At 38.8% G+C, this 21,827-nt stretch overlaps 1 protein-coding gene across 6 annotated transcripts in view; it reads left to right on the top strand.

Annotated features, from left to right (window-relative positions):
• LOC120552249 (E3 ubiquitin-protein ligase HECW1) overlaps window positions 1–16,442 on the top strand; it is a 92,857-nt gene extending 76,415 nt beyond the window's left edge. For all 6 annotated transcript variants that reach the window (XM_039790120.1, XM_039790119.1, XM_039790121.1 and 3 more), the window contains 11 exons: window positions 266–349; window positions 511–617; window positions 3,066–3,180; window positions 3,525–3,638; window positions 4,863–5,015; window positions 6,067–6,165; window positions 7,324–7,453; window positions 7,718–7,864; window positions 8,402–8,516; window positions 10,007–10,205; window positions 12,057–16,442. In XM_039790120.1, coding sequence (XP_039646054.1) covers window positions 266–349; window positions 511–617; window positions 3,066–3,180; window positions 3,525–3,638; window positions 4,863–5,015; window positions 6,067–6,165; window positions 7,324–7,453; window positions 7,718–7,864; window positions 8,402–8,516; window positions 10,007–10,205; window positions 12,057–12,168 — 1,375 coding nt within the window. In that variant the 3' untranslated portion in view covers window positions 12,169–16,442. The remainder of the gene's footprint in view (window positions 1–265; window positions 350–510; window positions 618–3,065; window positions 3,181–3,524; window positions 3,639–4,862; window positions 5,016–6,066; window positions 6,166–7,323; window positions 7,454–7,717; window positions 7,865–8,401; window positions 8,517–10,006; window positions 10,206–12,056) is intronic.
• The last annotated feature ends 5,385 nt before the right edge of the window (window positions 16,443–21,827 follow it).

The following is a 21,827-nucleotide window of genomic DNA, read 5'->3' as shown; positions in this document are numbered from 1 at the left end:
GTTAAGGACAACAATACATAAGTTATTTTTCCTTCTAATCTACAGTATATCAAGTTGTGAGGATGATTGATTTGAACCTGCAATAATGTAAATTTTGATTACACTTATTTTACACAATTACTTTATTCCATGAAACAGAGCTCAAAAGGCCGGGGAGGGTGCATCTCAGTATCAAACCTACACATTTAGTTGTAATAACTACCTAAATTCAAGTCAATATATAACATGAACAACTGATAAGGACTTTGTCTTGTTGACTGTTCAGGGAGAAAATCCACTACCTTCGGACAGAAGGTACTCAAGGGGTTGAGAAGTTGTCATGTGACGCAGACCTAGTCATCCTGTTAAGGTAAAGCACACACTGAACCCAGAATGTTCGGTATCATCTATTTTCATTTACAGTAATGTAGTCAGAAATTACTGAATTTCACACACAGCCAATGCTTGGACACTATGTTGTGCAGAGAAAGAATGTCTTCTGTGCTTTTTTTCTGTGTCATGTTCTTGTAGTTTATTCGAAGAGGAGATCATGTCCTATGTTCCGCCTCACCCTATCCACCCTTGCTTCAGCATCTCTCCTCGCTGTTCTCCCGCCTCCTCGCCACAGAACTCTCCTGGTAAGTCTTGCCAATCACAAATGTTTGGAGTTTACAGTTTCTCTGACTGAATGGGTAAGCTGAAAACATTCCTGGACTTGTTAATATTGTATTAATCCTTCTTATTGCGAAAAGGTGATGGGTGTCAAGCACACCGTTTAAAAGAAAAACTATTTTCTTTAAAAAATATCCTTCCTATTAATAAAAAACATACCTACATAACATAACAGGGAACAGTCTTTCCACAGTTGCCTGTATACATGTGAATCAAATCTTAAAAATATAAAGGACCATGCTATGAAAGATTTTAAATTAAGTAATTGAATTAAATGACATTGCCATATGTGTTTCCTTTTTAACCAAATCAAAACACAGAAAAGAAAGTGATGAGGTGTATTATATTTTGTTATTAGCAACATAGACCTGCTAATAATAAATGCAAAGCGCTGTCGTTAGTTTTAACGAAGAGGTGCAGGGAACTTTTTCTTTTTTGTAATGGAAACATGCCAAAATTAATAAAAAAAAATTTAAAAAGTGTATTTTAGGATACAGGATAGTAACCTGACTCTGCCAGATGGATTGCTTCGCATTTGCTCGGCATATCCATCTGGGAACTTTCCGTTGGAGAACTTTTGGGAAGGGGCGAAAATACTGGTTAGCTGATTGGATAAACCATCTGTCTATCACCACCTGTGTTGGTGATGGATGTAAACGTGCTTATTGTGTTGTAAATTTGGGATGTTTACCATTGTGGTCTATGTTAAGGAAAAACTCAGGAGCAGCACAACTGATATTCACACACATGAAAAAAGGTTAATGAAAGTTCGGGAGACTTTAATAGTCTCCCGAACTTTCATTAAGACTTACACAAAAGCATTTCATGGAATCTCGATTTCTGCAGGCGGTACAGTTTAACCACGATGTGTTGTCGTGTCGTGCCATCCCAACTCTCTGAACTTCCTGTCTTCCTGTAGGTATATTTAAACTCATGCTGGAGGCATGGAGTTTAGCTGAATGTTAAATCTAAACAAAGATCTTGTGGGCGCCGTAAACACGTATCCTTACCTAAATCATTCACCCAAACACCTCAGCACAGACTGTGAAAACAGTGTCGGCCTGAACACAGTGCAGTAGAGCAGAGGCCTGTACTACGAATCAAGATCGACATGCCCTGGATTTATTTCAGTTACCCGGCTTCACCTCAACCTAACAACCGCGGTCCCCGATAATCTGTGTCACGACGCTGGTTATCAACTAGTTCTATCGACCCAGGGTTTCCCAATCCAGCGTTCACATGAAAGAGGCGGTGTTGGCGCAGCACGACCAATCGCAAACATCTACCAGAGCCGCATATTTTTAAATAAGAAGAGCAAACTAAAATTCTACATAAGTATGAAGAACACAGACACGGTTTTGCAGGCAAAACGCAATACAGTCGCTGCTTCCTACAACAGGAAGGAGAGCTGGCAACAAAACAGCCGACGCTGTAGATGCGTAAATCACAACGCTTATCATCAACCCATCAGTCAGGCACAAGATCTGACCAGAATTACACTTTCCATAAACTGTTGTTGCTTTAGCCTTTTATTTCAGTTGCAACCCTGGCAGTGGTAAGCAATCGTGAGAGCAAATAAAATATATAAAAACGTAATTCAAACAACAAGCCGACAAATAGCCTATAGTCTACGTAATTCCCTCCTCTGAAAATCTATATCTTTCATAAAAATACCCATCAGGGAATGTTAAAGGGGTTGTCGGCCTCTAAATGTTTGAACTTTTATGAGCGCACCTTCTATCTCTCTCTCTCTCTCTCTCTCTCTCTCTCTCTGCACACCGAGCTCCAAATGATCCTCTACGGTGACGCCGTTATCAATATTGATTGATTATATTTATTTACTTAGGCTTGCCACACAAAAAATCGATATTGCATTCTAAAATAGTTTACTCCAATAATAATAAAATCAAATATGACTCAGATAAAGGCAAGAAGCTCATTTTAAGTTAGGAGCTTTTTTTTGTTGAGTATGAGTATAATATGTTAGAATGTCGTGTTATGTTACCATTAAATGTACTTTGTACTGTATCAAACGTTGCTTGTTATTATTTTCTTTGTTTTCATACAAGGCATATCAGCTTATACATTTGGCTTCAGCTTGACTAACTGCAACGTTAGAATGCTGCTAAAATGTTAACTCAACAGTATTAATAATCCAATAATATAATTATATAACCCTCTAATGAGCACATAATAAGCATGTTTACTTTTAATACTTACAGTAACAGTATATTTTGTTAATAATACATCTCTACATTTATAAAGGGAACATTTTGAAAGGAAACTATTTCTAATGGACTTACGGTATTCTTTTACTTAAGCAAAGGATCTTAGCACTTTCTCAACCATAGTGTTACATAAATTGTTACGCTGTGTTTTATACAAAAACTTTGTGTGTGTGTGTGCGTGCGTAGGCCTGCAAAGGGCCAGGGCTCCAGCTCCTTACCGCAGAGACTTCGAAGCCAAACTAAGAAACTTCTACAGGAAATTAGAAGCCAAGGGCTACGGGCAGGGACCAGGCAAAATCAAGTAAGTAAGACTGAAATTTCACATATGAAACAACTAATTGTACCATCCAAAATGAAAGTGAATGGTTGACCCTAACACAGATTAGACTGTAGCAGTTAGGGCGGATGTATTAGTGACTATCCTAATCGCAGTTCTGAAACAGCTTTGAGTAGATCATCATAAGCTAGTCTGAGCTGTCCGTGTACAGTAAAACAAAGTACAGCCAAAGGTTTAAATAGACTTTCTATTTTGTGTCTGGTCAAAATGTTTAGAATGGATGCAGGGGGGACTGGTTTCTAAAGTCCTGTCCACGGCCCTGCGTGAGGGTAGTACCTGTAATGTGTCTGCTGCCCTGGTTGTTGTAGGTTGCTGATCAGGAGAGAACACTTGCTGGAGGGAACCTTTAACCAGGTGATGGCATACTCGCGCAAAGAGCTACAGAGGAACAAACTCTACGTCACTTTCCTGGGAGAGGAGGGGTAAGAAACACACACACACACACACACACACACACACACACACACACGACCAGTGAGGTAACACTGCTAAATGTGTTACAGTGCAGTATTTTATGCTGTTCTACCAGCAAGTTTTTAGAACTGTATCTTCAAAGCTGCACTAATCAATATGTTTATGAACAATCAGTGTTTCCTCTATGTTGATTTGACCGTGGCGGCCCCCCACGGCAACATTTCTGCCCCCCTCCACGGTATCAGAAATAGGGCTGCGTTGTTAGAGTTCATGTCGGAGAACGTTTGTATTTTAGGTGCATTATTTACATGCTGAAGTAGTTCTACTGCATTAAGATAATGTAATTAATAGTGGGTTTATTGTTATTTGCTACAGAACGCTTAGCCTATATGTCAAGATCAAAGTTGGCCTATATAGTAACTCAAAAAATACAGTTCAATCACAACTGAAAATATGCCTCATTGTGTGTGTGAATAGAGGTGAATAAATATATTTGTTTGTGTTGCAGCAAAGTGTCAGTTCCGTTTGGTGGGGGGTGGGGGTGGGGGGGGGTGTTCGGAACTGCCCCCACTGCTAAAAAAAATCCTAAAGGAAACACTGGAACAATGGATCCTACCTCATTGTTCTGGTTTTCTGGCCAGCAACTCCATTCTCGTCAACCTCCTTTACAACAGCAGCAGGCAACTGTTTTTAGATGAATCCACTAGTACACCACCTGCCCAGCACTAAACAGCAGACAGAGAGAGAGCTAGCTGGTGAACATAGTTGAACATTTAGCAGCTAAAAAGTCAGATATTCTTCTCAGGAGTCGGTGGAGATCAAACCAGAGCTCAAAGAGAGTTCATATTGGACTTACATTCATCAGGTGAACACAAACATGACTCACATTAATGATCATGTTGCTCTGTGTCTGCAAAATGTGTAAATAGGCAACTGTTTGCGAACATATTCAACTCACTGCTTTAGACTTTGTGTATTCATTTTTCTGTCCATTTTTTTTTTTCTTGGTTTGGTGTTTAAACCTTTTAAGGAGTTAAAGGTCTCTAAAATAGCCTTTGTTATTTAATGAAACTGATTTGTCATTTTAGTTGAAAGTGGATAAATGGACCAGATCTATCACATATCTTTAATAGGGCAAAAGAAAGCTATATTATACTAGTAATAATGGTCCAAATATACCATGTACCAAATGTGTCAAGATGTTTCTTCCCTCTGTCTTGTTGTCTCTTCAGATTGGACTACAGTGGTCCGTCCAGAGAGTTCTTCTTCCTTTTGTCTCAGGAGTTGTTTAATCCATACTACGGCCTGTTTGAATACTCAGCTAACGATACTTACACCGTTCAAATCAGCCCCATGTCAGCATTTGTGGAGAACCATCTGGAATGGTGAGCTGTGCAATACAAACATTACATTACATTACATTACATGTCATTTAGCTGACGCTTTTATCCAAAGCGACTTACAATTGCTATATATATTAGAGGTTGCACGTTAAGTGTCTTGCTCAGGGAGACATTGGTTGATGTATTGCAGTGGGGATCTAACCCAGGTCTCCCACACCAAAGGCATGTGTCATATCCACTGCAACATCACCACCCCAAACACACAGTGTAACACACAGTGCAACATACTGAAACTCATCTACAACTTTGGCGCTAAGTGTTAATTACTGTTGTGTAGGGGTGTCCCCGACTAAGAATGTGTAGCCTGGGAAAACCCTGATGAACTGGAGCCAAGAGCCCATTCAAGCCCATTTCCAATTTTTCCAAATCGAGGCACCAATCTCAACTTGAGGGGAATTTTCTTTTTCTTTCACCCACACTTTGGATTTTCTTATCGTTTTTTTTTTCAACCTGGACCCTATTTTTTTTGTATGTCTTTGTGTCTAAGTGACTGATGGGAACAACAATCTTTGACCTTTCTTTTAAAGCTTAAGATCCTTTTTTTAAACCTAAAAACATTACCAAATTGCTATTGCTTAGCCAACCAGACTCCATATAAATAAACAGTAATTTTTGCATCATACTATATCCAAAGTTGACAGACACAGAATAAAACCATAAAAAAGCCATCTTGGTTCGTCTTTCTGCTTTTCCAACAATCACCACTCTGGTTGTAAGTAACACATACTTTACAGATTTACATGTGGAAATATGCTGGTTCTATACTGTCCTTCCAGACTAGTCTGTGTGAGCTGCTATATTTGTCCTTTAAAGGATACTAGGGTAAAACAAATAAGTATTCTTTTCACATTCTTTTGGTATCAGGCCAGTTAGCTCATTTTACTTGTTCATGGTCAAGTTTGTTTAACTGATTCTATTTTTGATTGTAAGGGTTCCTCTGTGTGTGTGTGTGTGTGTGTGTGTGTGTGTGTGTGTGTGTGTGTGTGTGTGTGTGTGTGTGTGTGTGTGTGTGTGTGTTTGTGTGTGTGTCCAGGTTCCGTTTCAGCGGTCGTATCCTGGGCCTGGCTCTGATCCATCAGTACCTGCTGGATGCTTTCTTCACCAGACCCTTCTACAAGGCCCTGCTCAGACTGTCAGCAAACACACTATATGTTTGTTATTCTGTAGACGCTCACATCCTCCTTATCCTGTCGTCGCATTTATTTTCTGCATAGACAATGTTAGGTGACTGTGTAAGGTTTAAAGTTTGAAAGTTTAAGGCTTGGATGTACATGAAACATGTTAGAAAACATCTGGTTCTTTGATAACCTGTGGACATTAAATGCAAGGCTAATATCCATGAGAAACATAACATCCGATCACTATGATAAAACTTCATTGTCAGTTTAGAGTGAAATTCATTTTGCGAGCCCAAGCAGCTCCGCTGCATAGAGTTAGACAACAATGATATCCTCGGATTCAGATCTTAATTGGCAACACACAAATGTTGGTTAAGCAACATGATAGACTGATGTATAAAAGAGTTTTTAAGCCTGTTGTATATAAATGAAGGGACTCTATAAAAGTTAGTATTCAGAGTTTAAAACATGTATGGAGTCAGAAGAGATGCTGTTAGCAAGCCTGAGCGTGCTCTTCTTATGGGTTGTGTGCAACAGGTTGACCAATAATCTTTAGCACAGACTTTGAGTTGATTTTATAATTAGTTTTAAGTTTAGCAGATAGGCTGCTGAGCCGGGCTGTGCTGCAATACAGCATGACACTCTGAATCACTGAATTAAAAAACAAAATAAATAATCTGTAACCTGGTTTCAAAGGACCTAACCCTACGGAGAAAGTAAAGGCGCTGCTGTGTCCTTTTACAAATATGCTCTATGTGAGGAGTCCATGATAGATTGTGATCTATCACGACTCCCAGGTATTTGTATGATGATACTTGTTTCATTTCTGCATTATGAATTGTCACGGGGAGCACCTGACATTCCGGGGAAAGGCCAAAGATGATTTCCTCTGTCTTCTTAGTGTTGATAATAAGAGCGTTTTTGTCACACCATTCCACTAGCCAGTCAACACTACCCTGACAAAGTCTGGGGTCCTAACATTCAGTCAACAAGGACATTCTGTTATGTGTGTGCCAATAACAACAAGCAGGAGTTCTAGATTATGCTGTTTAGAAAAGTCGTACAGTCTGAGGTTTAAATCAATTCACATTTAGATTCTGGGTCAATCTAGCTAACTGAATAGCATTGTGTAATGTTGTGGATTGCATGTGTAAGCTCTGTGTGTCCTTCAGGCCGACAGACCTGTCCGATCTAGAGTATCTGGATGAGGAGTTCCACCAGTCTCTGCAGTGGATGAAAGACAACAACATCACTGACATCCTGGACCTAACCTTCACCGTCAATGAGGAAGTCTTTGGCCAGGTCAGCGTGTGTGTGTGTGTGTGTGTGTGTGTGTGTGTGTGTGTGTGTGTGTGTGTGTGTGTGTGTGTGTGTGTGTGTGTGTGTGTGTGTGTGTGTGTTTGACATGCATGACAGCATCAGCCGAATATTTACAATTTAAACCACATGCATGCATCTGTTATGCATGGCAAAAAAAATCTTTATGTCAAACATAGTGTTTGTATACTATAATATATGTATTACACTGACTTACACTGTTAACTATATTACTTTTTATGTTCGCAGGTGACAGAGCGGGAGCTAAAGTCGGGTGGCTCCAACCTCCAGGTTACTGAGAAGAATAAGAAGGATTATATAGAGCGAATGGCCAAGTGGAGGGTGGAGAGAGGAGTGGTGCAGCAGACAGAGGCGCTGGTCAGAGGCTTCTATGAGGTAAACACTACTGTTTTAGTTCTCAGATGGTTCAAATGGTCTTTTTTCAGTGTGAATTGCAAAGACAATGCATAGACTTGAATAGATACAAATTTGCGGCGCCCACGCGAGAGGTTTGTGCCAGAATTGCAAACAAAGAGTTTGGAAGGGCAAACGCGAAAGCTGGGAGCAAAACTGAAAACTTGAAGTGAGCAAAAGATCATTGAGAAAGAAGCAGAGAGAACTATAAACAAAAGGACATAATATCGCACGTTTGTCTCTGAAGTAAAGGCTGGACTACAATAGAGCTGTTTGGAGCAGTTTGTGAACAGTGGTTTCTGTTGGAGATGGTAAGTCCCTTTGGGGGGGACTTTGGGCTTTTTCACTTTGTAAAGCTATAACGTGCACAAAAAAATATATATAACACAATAAAGGAAAGGGAAAAAGCCAAAAAGCATAATATGAGCACTTTAAGTAAAAGTAATAATACTACAATGCATTAATACTCTACACAGCAAGGCAACTGAAATATTTGCTTGTTGTTTTTCTTTACCCCAGGTGGTAGACTCAAGGCTGGTGTCTGTGTTTGATGCCCGTGAGCTGGAGCTGGTTATCGCCGGTACAGTCGAGATTGACCTCAGTGACTGGAGGAGCAACACAGAGTACAGGGGAGGTGTGTGTGTGTGTGTGTGTGGGGGGGGGTTAGAATTAGGTTATGGTTAGGGTGAGGGTAAGGGTTACGGTTAGGCATTCAGTTGGGATGGTTAAGGTTAGGGTAAGGGGCTAGGGAATGCATTATGTCAATGATATGTCCCCACAAAGATAGTAATACAGATTTGTGTGTGTGTGTGTGTGTGTGTGTGTGTGTGTGTGTGTGTGTGTGTGTGTGTGTGTGTGTGTGTGTGAGGAAAATGATGCAAGTTATCGGATCGGCCCGAGCACATCTTGATGTAGTCTGATTTATAGACTTACCAGGTGTGAATGCAATCTGTTAGGTCTGCTCAACATGTTGAGAGCTTCCTGTCAGCTCTCGACTGTCACCTCTCTAAAGACATAAAATGTCCCAAAGATTAAAAAGAATTATAACAATGTACAGTATTTTAGAACTAACCTTCCTGACACTGGACCCTGAATGGTCAGCAACAGCATCTCCGTTTTAATTCAAATCTGTGGAAAAAAAAAAGTGAGGTGAGTCTTTTCAGTTTAGTTTAGTTCATTATAGGATCCCAATTATCTGTCTACAACTACTCTTCCTGGGGTTCACATTTAAAAAAATTACAGTCAACATAAATGAAAAACATGAGACATAAAAACATATTCCTGGTCTGATTTGGATGTGCACGCCGCACACGCTTGTTTGGGCTTGCGAGCCGGCCAAAGAGTAGTAGGCTAACGTTACGTTTAGATGCGCGAGACGCCGAAATGGATGCCAATAAGATTCTGAATGGAAAGTTTACTTTTAAAAAGTTGCCAAATGGTTCCATTGACAAGACCAAAGTGATCTGTGTGTTTTGTGGTTGTGAACTGAGCTATCATCGCAGCACGTCCAGTCTGAAATACCACTTGATGATGGCCGAGCACACAGCTGATGGCCGAGCACACAGCTGATGGCCAAACACACAGCTGATGGCCAAACACACAGCTGATGGCCGAGCACACAGCTGATGGCCAAACACACAGCTGATGGCCGAGCACACAGCTGATGGCCAAACACACAGCTGATGGCCAAACACACAGCTGATGGCCAAACACACAGCTGATGGCCGAGCACACAGCTGATGGCCAAACACACAGCTGATGGCCGAGCACACAGCTGATGGCCGAGCACACAGCTGATGGCCGAGCACACAGCTGATGCCAATTCTCCCCCCCCCCTCGTCAAAGCCAGGCGACAAAAGCACAAAGCAAGCCGATCCACTTTTCCATGTTGATAAGAGCATTAAAATAAGAACGAAAATAATGGGACAAAAAGAAATCAAGGGACATTTAGAATAGCTAAAAATGTGCGATTAATTGCGAGTTAACTATGACATTAATGCGATTAATCGCAATTAAATATTTTAATCGTTTGACAGCACTAAAATAAAGGGCTGCGCGGTGTCGAGCTCGGCGCCAATGCAGATGCACTGATGGAGAAACTGATGAACCTTTGTGAATCTCTAGGTTACCATGATGGTCACATAGTGATGCGGTGGTTCTGGGCTGCTGTGGAGCGCTTCAACAATGAGCAACGTCTCCGCCTCCTGCAGTTTGTCACCGGTACGTCCAGCGTGCCCTACGAAGGCTTCGCCTCACTGCGAGGATCCAATGGCCTCCGACGATTCTGTATTGAGAAGTGGGGCAAAGTCACATCACTACCCAGGTATCTAAGCATGTTTCCTATAAAGCCATGTTCAGACTGTCCTGTTTTCATTACTTTGTTCCTTAAAGTCAAAGGCCTGCTGCCTGCTTGATGAATCCAGCCCTCGGACACAACAGAGGGCTTTGTTCAGGATGAGTGCAAACAATCTGGACTATTTTGTGTGTATGCATGACAGAATAAATCCTTAGGATGTTGCTTCATTACCATGAACACACACACTGTAGTTTTTTTTCACTGTGTCACTGTTTTTTTACACATTTCCTCCTGTTTGAGTAGCGTTTGCTAAAAACAGTGGCCAGCTGTTTAAGGAAATTCCTGAGGCTTTTTAAAAGAATACATTTCTGACCCATTTTTTATTATTTACGTCTTCAGTAGGAACCAATGGGCTTGGAGCTGAGAGCCACTGACAGGACAGGGAAGTCAGAAATTATTGAGAGACAGACTAACACATTGTTGGTTTGGGTTTTTTCATGGGATTTGTGGACATACAAAAAACACAGACTAACACCAGCCTGATCCCTCAGTGAACTGACAGCTTACTGCAGCAGCATCAACAACCAGAACCTACTAGAACATGAGGTTCATGCCATTGACCATCGGGGGTCAGTGCAGACTGTACGCTGTCCCATCACAATATCCTAAATTAAAAACTCACATCATCAAATGTCTTGTTTTGTCCAACCAAACCACGTATAAACCATTGACATATATATTAATGGACCAATAGACCCCGTTGCTCTGGACGGAGACCAGTGAAGGCTATTAGAAGCACTTTTCCGGTGATCTCTTCCTTTACTGCGCAGCCTCCAACTGACAGAGACAACGTAAATGTGACGTGAGCAACGTGTCTGAAAGTGTGAAGTCTTCTAGTAGCTGTGCCAAGAGAAATCTCAATCATTCCCAATCTCACAGAGACGGAGAGTGTAGGTATATGTAAGGAGATAACATTGGCACAAGCTAATTATTGCTAACTAACATGCTAGTTAACATTCGTAATTAAACCTAAACAGCTAATGTAAGTCAAAACTGCCTGCGAGCTTCTCCTGTACTATACGGTAATTCCTCTACTGTGCGACAGTAAGTCTCGTGGTTATGACACAATCGTTAGCCTATTTTTACAAAAGCGTCTGCTACAGAGCCATAACGTGAGGTACAAGGTAATGGAGCCTTATTATACTGCTTGCCTTTTGTCGTTAGAACTAACTTAGAACAATGAGACAAATAGAGTCTTTAAACGCTTCAGATGTAAAGTTATTCGCAGTCAAGTGACGTAAAAAAAAAATGGCGGTCAGTGGAATGCTAACAAGAGGTGATACCTTTGTAGCAACAAAATGGCGCCATCGGAGGTTCGCGTTCAGAAGCGAAGCTTACCCCCTTGGTATAAACTCACAGGTGCTGCTAATGCTGCTAATGGGTATCGTAGCTTCCCGGCCCCCGGCAAGTTTGAAATTTCAGGAGCAGGAGTCTTCTTCTTCACCCAGAAAAAGAAAAAGGATATTGAAAAGAGCAAGAGACCGGCTTTTTGAAGCGTGAAGGCTACCGTAGCTGTAATACGAACTTTGAACTGCGTGGCGCGAGAGAGTTGATTGCGATATATGATCTCAACGCTAGATGGGAGAAATTCCCAAACACTATTAGCACTTGTTTCCCATGAGTCAACTTATGAATGAAATACAAAACCATGTTAGTATGAGGAAACACTTTTAAATAGTCTCTACAGCTTACTTCATTATAATGTGAATAAAAAAAATAACCAAAAAGTGAAATAGCTTCATGTATTCTCTTCTAGCAATGACTCTCCATACTCTCAAATAGTATGCCTGTCTTTTTCTTTCTCCCTCCCTCTCTCAGGGCTCACACCTGTTTTAACCGTCTGGACCTTCCTCCGTACCCATCATACACCATGCTGTATGAGAAACTGCTGATCGCCGTGGAGGAAACCAGCACGTTTGGCCTGGAGTGATCCAGAAAAGACACGCAAATCAACACCGGATTTCGCTCTGCTTGACACGTGCTGGGCTAATTGCAAAAAAAATGCAGCTCCAGTGGGCTCGCGACGTGTCAAAGATTACTGGATTGTACTCAACAATGTTCTTCGTCATCTGAGTGGATGTCACTGTTATGGTACTGTGTTTGAGAGTCTCTCACTTAGCTATGAGGATCTTAATAACCAGCACCTAGCACTTAGTAGGCTACACCCCAGCAGGACTACAGTTATTTAAATATTCATCATTAATGATTAATAATCATTAATCATTAATGATTAATAATAACATTATTAAATTATTAATCATTACTTGAGAATATGTGACGCTACAACAGCGTTTTTAAGATGTATATCCAAAGAAAATGAAATTAAAATCTTAGAGTTGCATTTGCCAAAATGCATCTTATATCCAACAGTAAAAGTACTACAATCAAATTATAGCTACACAATAGCACTGAAAACAAGAACTTTACATAAAATCTAAGACATTACTATGAGAGCTAAATACTTGAGAACTTGTTGGTATTTATCTTTATATATATATACATATATATATATATATCCTTACACCTGGGTTAAAATTTTGATTTCACAGAAAGGATCTAAATTATAAAGTATTGATGATAAAAGCTATGGTATGCTCATATACGGTAAAGACAAGGAGGAACATATACATACAAAAACGTATATAGAGACAAATATTTTACAGAAGTGACTACTGTTTTCACTTCGTCAATGTTAATTGGAACATTTGGTCACCTAAAATCTTGTTCAGCATAATGCCAACCAGGCTAGCTGCCCGCGTCGGCAAACTCGAGGCTTCAAAACAGCAGTCCATAAACCAATGGGTGAAGTCACAATGCTGCACCCACTATTTTTACAGTCTATCATAACAAAGCTTTATTTTTCTGCATTTAGCTGTATTCTATCTGGACTGTGGTGAGCCAGTAGGAACCTGCCTGAGGATCTGAGAGATCTGGAACATGAAGAATTAAAGAATATTTAATGTAATATATAAATATATTAATGTAATATAGCTTTGTGCCAGGAACCTGCCATTTCAAGGCCCTTGGGATGATCAGTAGACTCTTACAATCAAATCTAAAACTGTAACCAATATAAAGATGCTTGTATGATATAGATCTTGTCTGTATGCCCCAGTCAGAGCTGCACATTAGCGATCAGAGTGGATATTTTGACAGAAACAGAAAAACAGAAAAAAACATGCAGAGCTGCAGAAGTAGGATATGGGCATGGATATGGACGAATGGATTACTTTCACTAGACCGTTTAGCATTTGGGTTTAGGTTATAAAAAAAAATGTATTTGTTTAGAAATAGGAGTGGTCTGGCACAACGAAACTACGGAAACAGTAATATAGGGACATTTCATAAACAATTGGCCTTTGGTCTAATTTAGATACAGTACACCAACAGCATAAAAGGTAAAATGTGTGGTATATCCCCTTAAAGGTCTAATAGGTAGTTACAGACTTAACAACCGCTACAATACTTTATCCAGTTTGGAAGTATTGGTATCGTCCAGAAAGGCCTAGATCTGGAACTGCGCCATCCCATTCTCTGTCTCCCTCTGGTTTAGTCCAAGGTGTGGACAGCAGCTGGGTGCTGATTATCTCTGAATGGACAGCACTGTTACTGACGAAGAACTTTGACAGTCTCTCCAAGCTTTTTTGCTCTGCTATGATTTCAAAAGTAGAGACGGTGGTGTCACATCTCTATCAAAGTAGCCATCACTTCCAACACAAGGGCTTATGGGATTCCTTCTGTAACGACGGAAGGTGATCGTGTCGACCAAGCAGTCAGGTAGTTTAGGATTCCTTGACGACAAAGAATGAACACCGTCTCCAGCTGTCAAAGGGGACTTTCTGTGAATCCTTTTGGCCAGAATGGTGCTTCAACTTTCAGCATCCCTGGTCCTGCTGTTTGAATGGAAAATGCTTTCACAATGGTGTTGCTCTTCGCACGGAGCAGGTACTCCAATATCCCAAACCTTTGCTGTCTCAAACAATGTGAGTGGTGCAAAGCAACATGTAGGTCTCCAAGGGCCTAGGATGATTTAATCGGCTCCCTGGTATGTACTTGTTATGTGTACAGGGGCCTTTTAAACAAACCAGTGTAATATATGCAATAGTTAAGACCTTTACTCCAACGTGTTCCACAGTCTACCATGTTGTTGAAGACGATGACCGACTGCAGTGTACCCTCAGCATTCCCCAGCCTCTAGTCCAGTAATGGAACTGTGCCTCAGTTACTTACTGCCTCATATGTGGCCTGTGGGGTTGTGGCAATTACTGATTAGTATTTGCCTTGGTTCTTTTTGAAAACAATTTGCATGTTCTCCTAGTGTCCTTGTGGGTTTCCTCTCACACTTTAAACACAAGTAAGGTTTATTGGAGACTCTGACAGCCCATTTACAGTTAACCACCTCATGTGTCTTGGGCAGGTTGCTATCTGATACGAAACGAATGAATGCAACCAAAAAGCATTAATCCGGCGCATTGTTAAAAAGGTATACAAACTTTCATCTCTCAAAGTACATTATCCCCTCTCCTCCCAGGTGTAACTACGCGGTTTGTGATTGCAACCGTTGGTTGGTCTTTATGATTAAAGGGAAACGCCACTGATTTTACACATCAAAGTGTGTTTCCTGGTTTTGGGACATTTTAGTGCATATGTGAAAAAGAAATGTGTATAAAGCCACGTCAGCGATTTTTATAACGTTTGAAAATTTGTTAACTGGCGGTGAATATAAGAAGCGAACTTACCAGACCTCTGTAGCCCGCTCCTCACGCAAAGGCTCAAGGCTAGAGGCTCCAGGCCACACTAGCCAAGTGGCTACATTCCCAACTGTCCAACGGAACTTTTGGCCAAGTGCTTATGTTGCCTAAACCTAACTACATGTTAACCATAGTTTATTTGCTATGATGACAATCTTTCCCTAATCTTAACCATATCATAGTTGCCAGATATTGTACGAAATGACAAATTGTTGTTGGCAAAGTTGTTGCCATTGGATGTAAAAAAAACAAAAACCTTGAACATTATTTGGGGTTTTACAGAATCAACATTGTTTTCTGTCAGTGGGTGATATTGACATTTTAAGTGTAAATGGGGCCTAAATTACAGACATTGAAAGCCATTTGTATGTTAGCCTTGAAAGAGAGTGGCAACCTATACAGCATCCTTCCCTGTTATTCACCCAAAGCATGATGGGATACGTTCCAGCCCCTGACCCTGAATAGGACTAAGTGGCACGAGCAAGATAGGACAAAGCTGTGATTATGTTGCATCTTTTTTCTGTGTTTTTTTCTACAATATTTTGTACTGTATCGGATCTATAAGTAAAGGGAAGTCCAGAAGCTTTCCTTGAATGTTCTGTTTTTTTTTGCCGTTTTTTGATGATATGAAAAGAAGCATCAGTTCAAGAGTTTGCCTTCACTTTTAAAGCTTTGAGTTTTGATATGTGTCTTTTCTATTATCCATTAGGCTATCTGGTTATGTGTGGCTCAGTGCAGGAAATGTGCTACTGTCACATCCTCTGCTTCATTATTTTTCTTCCATGTTACAGACGTCTCACAGTGTCATATATTTCAGAGCTGCTATCCAGAAAATACTATGTACTTCAGACAGTTTTGACAACAAATGACATGCATAAAATTCAAAGATTTTGTATGTAATTTGTTAAAAATGTAAAGACGAAACGCAGTGTATACAAAACGAAAAAGTAAAGTATACGGAAATCTTGTTTTTATTGGGCTGATATGTTTAATACATACAATGCCGATCTTAAACACATTACTTTGGAGGATAAATTGTTAACATCCACTTCCATAGCACTGAGTGCATTGTTAGCAGCTATTATATAAATATTTAAATTTGGAAAAGTCAAGAACTGGGAGGTGTCTACAGAAAGGTAAGGTGTAGCAGATGTTTGGTATTAGTGTTTTTTCAAGCTATTTATTTGTATTTAAACAGATAATTTAAGGGAATTTGACAACGGGAATATGTGAATGATTAGACATGTGGTGGCAACTTTGCTGGGAGGTGACACTGAAGCATGCAAATTTCTTGTTTTGTTTCTTGTTTAGTGTGTGTGGATTATACACATATGTACATAATGAAGAAAGGTACAATTCTGATTTGTCTGAGAATGGGTTGCTAAAAACTCAGGCTGTGCTTTCACTCCACTACACCATACAACTGAATCTCAATAAAATGGTCACTTTGTTACTTTGCTGCCATTGTGTGGGTATATTGTACTGATTTTAACTAAAAAACAAAGACAGGAATATTAGAAAGTGACAATTAAAGTTTAATTCTTGACAAAGTTGACAACTAAATTCTTAAGGTAACATAAACTTCCACTCTATATAATATTTCGCCAAAACCAAAAAATGGCTATACTTACTTTGTTTTTCAGGGCCTTCAGCCACACTTTATGACATTCGTGAGCTGATGGGATTTACATTACTTTATTACATTTACAACGTTATTATAACATAGAAATCAGGGCCAGAATTGTGAAAATAATTCCAAAGTTGTAATAAACAATAACTTTATGGTTTTATCTAAGTAATAAAATAAGAATAAAGTATTATCCAGCTGCCTTTAGTACTTGCATGTTTAAATTGACTCCATAGTATAGTATGTTGAAGTAAGTGATGAAAAAAGTCATAGTATAGTATGTCGAAAACAGTGATAAAAAAGTCATAGTATAGTATGTCGAAAAAAGTTATGAAATAGCCATAGTATAGTATGTCGAAAAAAGTGATAAAAATCATAGTATAATATGGTGAAAAAAAGATGAAAACACCATAGTATAGTATGTTGAAAAAAGTGATGAAAAAGCCATAGTATAGTATGTCAAAAAAGTCATAGTATGGTATCTCGAAAAAAGTGATAAAAAAAGCCATTGTATAGTATGTCGAAAAAAGTGCTAAAAAAGTCATAGTATAGTATGTCGAAAAAAGTGATAAAAAGGCCATAGTATAATATGTCGAAAAAAGTCATAGTATATTGTCGAAAAAAGTGATAAAAAAGCCATAGTATAGTATGTCAAAAAAAGCCATAGTATATTGTCGAAAAAAGTGATAAAAAGGCCATAGTATAATATGTCGAAAAAAGTCATAGTATAGTATGTCGAAAAAAGTGATAAAAATCATAGTATAATATGGTGAAAAAAAGATGAAAACACCATAGTATAGTTTGTTGAAAAAAATGATGAAAAAGCCATAGTATAGTATGTCAAAAAAAGCCATAGTATATTATGTCGAAAAAAGTGATGAAAAAGCCATTGTATAGTATGTCGAAAAAAGTGATAAAAAAGCCATAGTATAGTATGTCGAAAAAAGTCATAGTATAGTATGTCGAAAAAAGTGATAAAAAAGTCATAGTATAGTATGTCGAAAAAAGTGATAAAAAAGCCATAGTATAGTATGTCAAAAAAAGTCATAGTATGGTATCTCGAAAAAAGTGATAAAAAAGCCATTGTTAGTATGGTAAAAAGGTGCAAAAAAATCATAGTATAGTATGTCGTAAAAAAAGTGATAAAAAGGCCATAGTATAATATGTCGAAAAAAGTCATAGTATAGTATGTCGAAAAAAGTGATAAAAATCATAGTATAATATGGTGAAAAAAAGATGAAAACACCATAGTATAGTATGTTGAAAAAAGTGATGAAAAAGCCATAGTATAGTATGTCGAAAAAAGCCATAATTATAAATTATATGAAAAAAGTGATGAAAACAAATTATTATGGTATGTGGCAAAGTAATAAAAATAGCTATAATTATGTGAAAAAGGATCATGTAATTATGGTAATACAAGGTAATCAAGAATCCATAGTATGGTATGAGAAAAAAGTGTCTTTTGCAACCATAGTGTAAGTGTCCAAAAAATCTGATATGTTATCTTAAAAGTGATAAAAAAAAAAAATATTGTATAGTGTCAGGATGCTAAAAGTCATGGTATAGTGTAATCCAGAAAAAGTGATAAAGACCAGCAATTAATATGTCCGAAAAAGTCATGTAGTATATAGTATGAAAAAAATTGATAAAAATCATATTATAATATGGTGAAAAAAGATGGCTCACTCATGGTATGGTAATGTTGAAAAGTGATGAAAAAACCATAGTATGGTATATTGAAAAAAGGTGAATGCTTATAATTATAGTTTATAAAAAAGTCTGTCTCCCATTATCGGCATCAAATAAAACTCATTGTCGTGCTCAATGAAAAGTGCTAAAGATCACCGATGTCGTGCATCTGGCAAAGAGTGATAAAAGACCGTAATTATAATATGTTCGAAAAAAGTCATAATTATGTGAAAAATAAACCATGGTATGTCAGAAAAAGTCATGGTATAGTGTCGCGTCAAAGACCATATGTAGTATAATATTTTGAAAAAAAGTCATAATTATGGTATGTCGAAAAAAAAGTGATAAATATAGTATAATTATATCAAAAAACCATAATTATATTATTCCAACAAAAGTGATAAAAGAATAATAATTATAAATATGAAAAAAGTCATAGTATAGTATGTCAAAATGATAAAATCATAATTATATTATGGTGAAGAAAAGATGGCTCCTGTAGAATATAGTTCTCATTGAAAAAAGTGATGAAAAAATACATAATTTATAATTGGCAAATCAAAAAATATAAGTATAATTATGTTAAGAAAAAGTCAAAAAAACCAAATTGTATGGTATAGAAAAAAGTCAACAGTATGGTATAATGAGAAAAGTGATGAAAAATATAATTTAAAAATTAAGGTCAGAAAAAAGTGATGAAAACCATTGTAGTATATTTCGAAAAAAGAGTCATGAGGTATGGTGTCAACAGAAAAAAGTGATAAAAAAGGAGTCTTAATTATAAGGTATGTCAGAAAAAAAAGAAAAACCATAGTATAATTATGTGAAAGAAAAGAATCATGGTATGAGTATGTGAAAAAGTGATAAAGTCATGGTATGGTGAAGATAAGAAATAGTATAATTTTGTGTCAAAAGTGATAAAAAACCATAATTATGGTATGTGAAAAGTCACTGAGGTATCAGGTATGTGAAAAAAGAAGTGTCAAAAGTCATGGTATAATTATGTCCGAAGTAGATAAAAAGACCATGGTAATAAGTGTCAGAAAAAAGGTCATTATAGTGTCGAAAAGAAAAAAGTGATAAAATCATGGTATAAATATGGTGAAAAGATAAAACACCATAAGTATAGTTTGTTGAAAAAAGAGTGATGAAAAAATATGAGTATGTCAAATAAAAAGCCATGAATTATATTATGTGTGAAAAATGAGAAAAACCATGGTGCTCATTGTCTCAAAAAGTCATGGTGTAATTAAAGTGATAAAAAACCATAATTATGGTAATCAAAGGAGATCATAGTCAGGTATCTGAAAAAGTGAAATAAAAAAATATTATGGTATGTCGAAAAAAGTGCTAAAGATCCTTCAGGCTAAGGTATGTAATCTAAAAGACCAGGTATAATATGTGAAAAAAAGTCATAGGCAATGATTGTCCTGAAAAAGTGATCCGCTCATAGGTATGTTAAAAAAACATGGTATGTGAAAAAAGTGTCAAAGAACCATGGGCTCTGTGGGCATGGATGCATACCCTCTCCATCTCTCCTCCTCCTCTCTCTCTCCTCTCCTCCCTCCCTCATCCATCCTCCTCTCTCCTCCTCTCCTCCCTCTCTCCCTCCTCTCTGTCCCTCCTTCCTCTCCTCTATCCTCTCCCTCTCTCTCTCCATCCTTCTCTCCTCTCTCCTCCTCTCCTCCATCCTCTCTCCTCCATTCCACTCCTCCTTCCTTCCTCCTCCTTCTCCCTCCATCTCTCTCCTCCTCCTCCTCCTCCTCCATCCTTCCTCTCCTCTCTCCTCCATCTCCTCTCCCTCCTCCTCCTCCTCTCTTTCACTCCTCCCTCTCCTTCTCCATCATCCATCCTCTCCATCCTCCTCCTCTCCCTTCCTCTCTCTCCTCTTCATCTCCTTCTCCTCCTCTCCATCTCTCTCTCTCCCTCCATCCTCCTCTCTCCTCCCTCCTCTCCTCTCTCTCCTTCCTCTCTCTCACCCTCTCCATCCTCTCTTCTCATTCCTCTCCTATCCACTCCTCTCGTCACGTCACTCATCCTCATATTAAAATGTCCTTTCAATGCTCTCGTCTCCAATGTCCACTCCTCGTCCTCGTGTCCGTCATAAATGCGTTATCAAAAATCCACTCCATTATATAATGTCACCGAAATCCGTCATTATCGCCAAAAATGTCAAAACCCGCAAATGCTCAAAGTCATCCTCAAATGCTCCAAGTAAACCATCCGCAAATTATAGTGCGTCTTTCTCGTCATTATGTTGAAATGTCATCATAAAGTATAATTATAATCAAAAAAAGGTCACTAAAGTCATAAAAGTAAAATTAACCAGTAATCCATAAAATTATAATTATCCAGCGTCAAAGAACCATAGTATAATATCTCCAAAAATCATAAATAAAATTATCAAATGGTCATCTCGTCTCATTATTCCATAAAATTATCAAGCTTTTTTTCCATCCCTCCATCCCTCTCCTCCCTCCTCTCTCCCTCTCCTCCTCCTCCATCCTCCTCTCCCTCTCCTCCCTCTCCTCCTCCCTCCCTCTCTCTCTCTCTCTCCTCCCTCCTTCCTCTCCTCCTCCTCTCCTCCTCCTCTCTCCTCTCTCCCTCTCTCTCTCCTCCTCCTTCCTCTCCTCCTCCTCCTCTCCCTCTCTCCCTCTCCTCCTCCCTCTCCTCTCTCCTCCCTCTCCTCCTCTCTCTCTGTCCTTTCCTTCCTCCTCTCCTCTCCCTCCACCCTCCTCTCTCTCTCCCTCCTCCTTTCCTCTCCATCTCTCCATCTTCCTCTCTCCATCTCTCTCCATCTCTCCTCTCCTCTCTCTCCTCTCTCTCTCTCTCTCCTCTCCTCTCCTCCTCCTCCATCCATTCCTCCTCCTCTCCTTCCTTCTCTCTCTCCTGTCCTCTCCTTCTCTCTCATCCACTCCATCTCTCCATCCTCTCCATCCATAAATATAAATACTCCATGTCACTCCTCGTCTCGTCTCCATGTCCATCCTGCGTCTCGTCTCCAGCGTTTCCGCTCCGTCTCGTATAATAAAGTGTCCGCTCCACATAAATATAAATATCTCCAGAATCCATAAATAAATCCAAAATGAATCCATAAATTATCATGGCATCCAAAACCATAAATATAAATAGTCATAGTATAGGTATCGCCAAGCAATCATCATAAGGTGGCGTCGCTTCCATAGGTATAGTTTGTTAAGTGATAAAATATAGTATAGTATTATCAATAAACCATGAGTATATTATAACCAAAGTAAACATGAGTATAAGGTATGTCAAAAGTCATAAGGTATAAGGTATCTCCAGAAGTGTCAAAACCATAATTATAAATTATCAAAAAGCCATAATTATATTATGTGAAAAAAAGTGTCAAAAGACATAATTAATACCGAAAAAGTCATGAGTATGGGTGATCTCGAAAAAGTGTCCACAAAATTATAGTATGCAAAAACCATAATTATATTATTGAAAAATCAAAGACCCGCATAGATATAATATCGAAGTCCGTAATCAGGCGGG

This window comes from Perca fluviatilis, chromosome 22, assembly GCF_010015445.1.
Source record: "Perca fluviatilis chromosome 22, GENO_Pfluv_1.0, whole genome shotgun sequence".
NCBI lineage: Eukaryota > Metazoa > Chordata > Actinopteri > Perciformes > Percidae > Perca > Perca fluviatilis.
The sequence above is the reverse complement of the archived record's forward strand: the minus strand, read 5'-3'. Positions and strand labels throughout refer to the sequence as shown.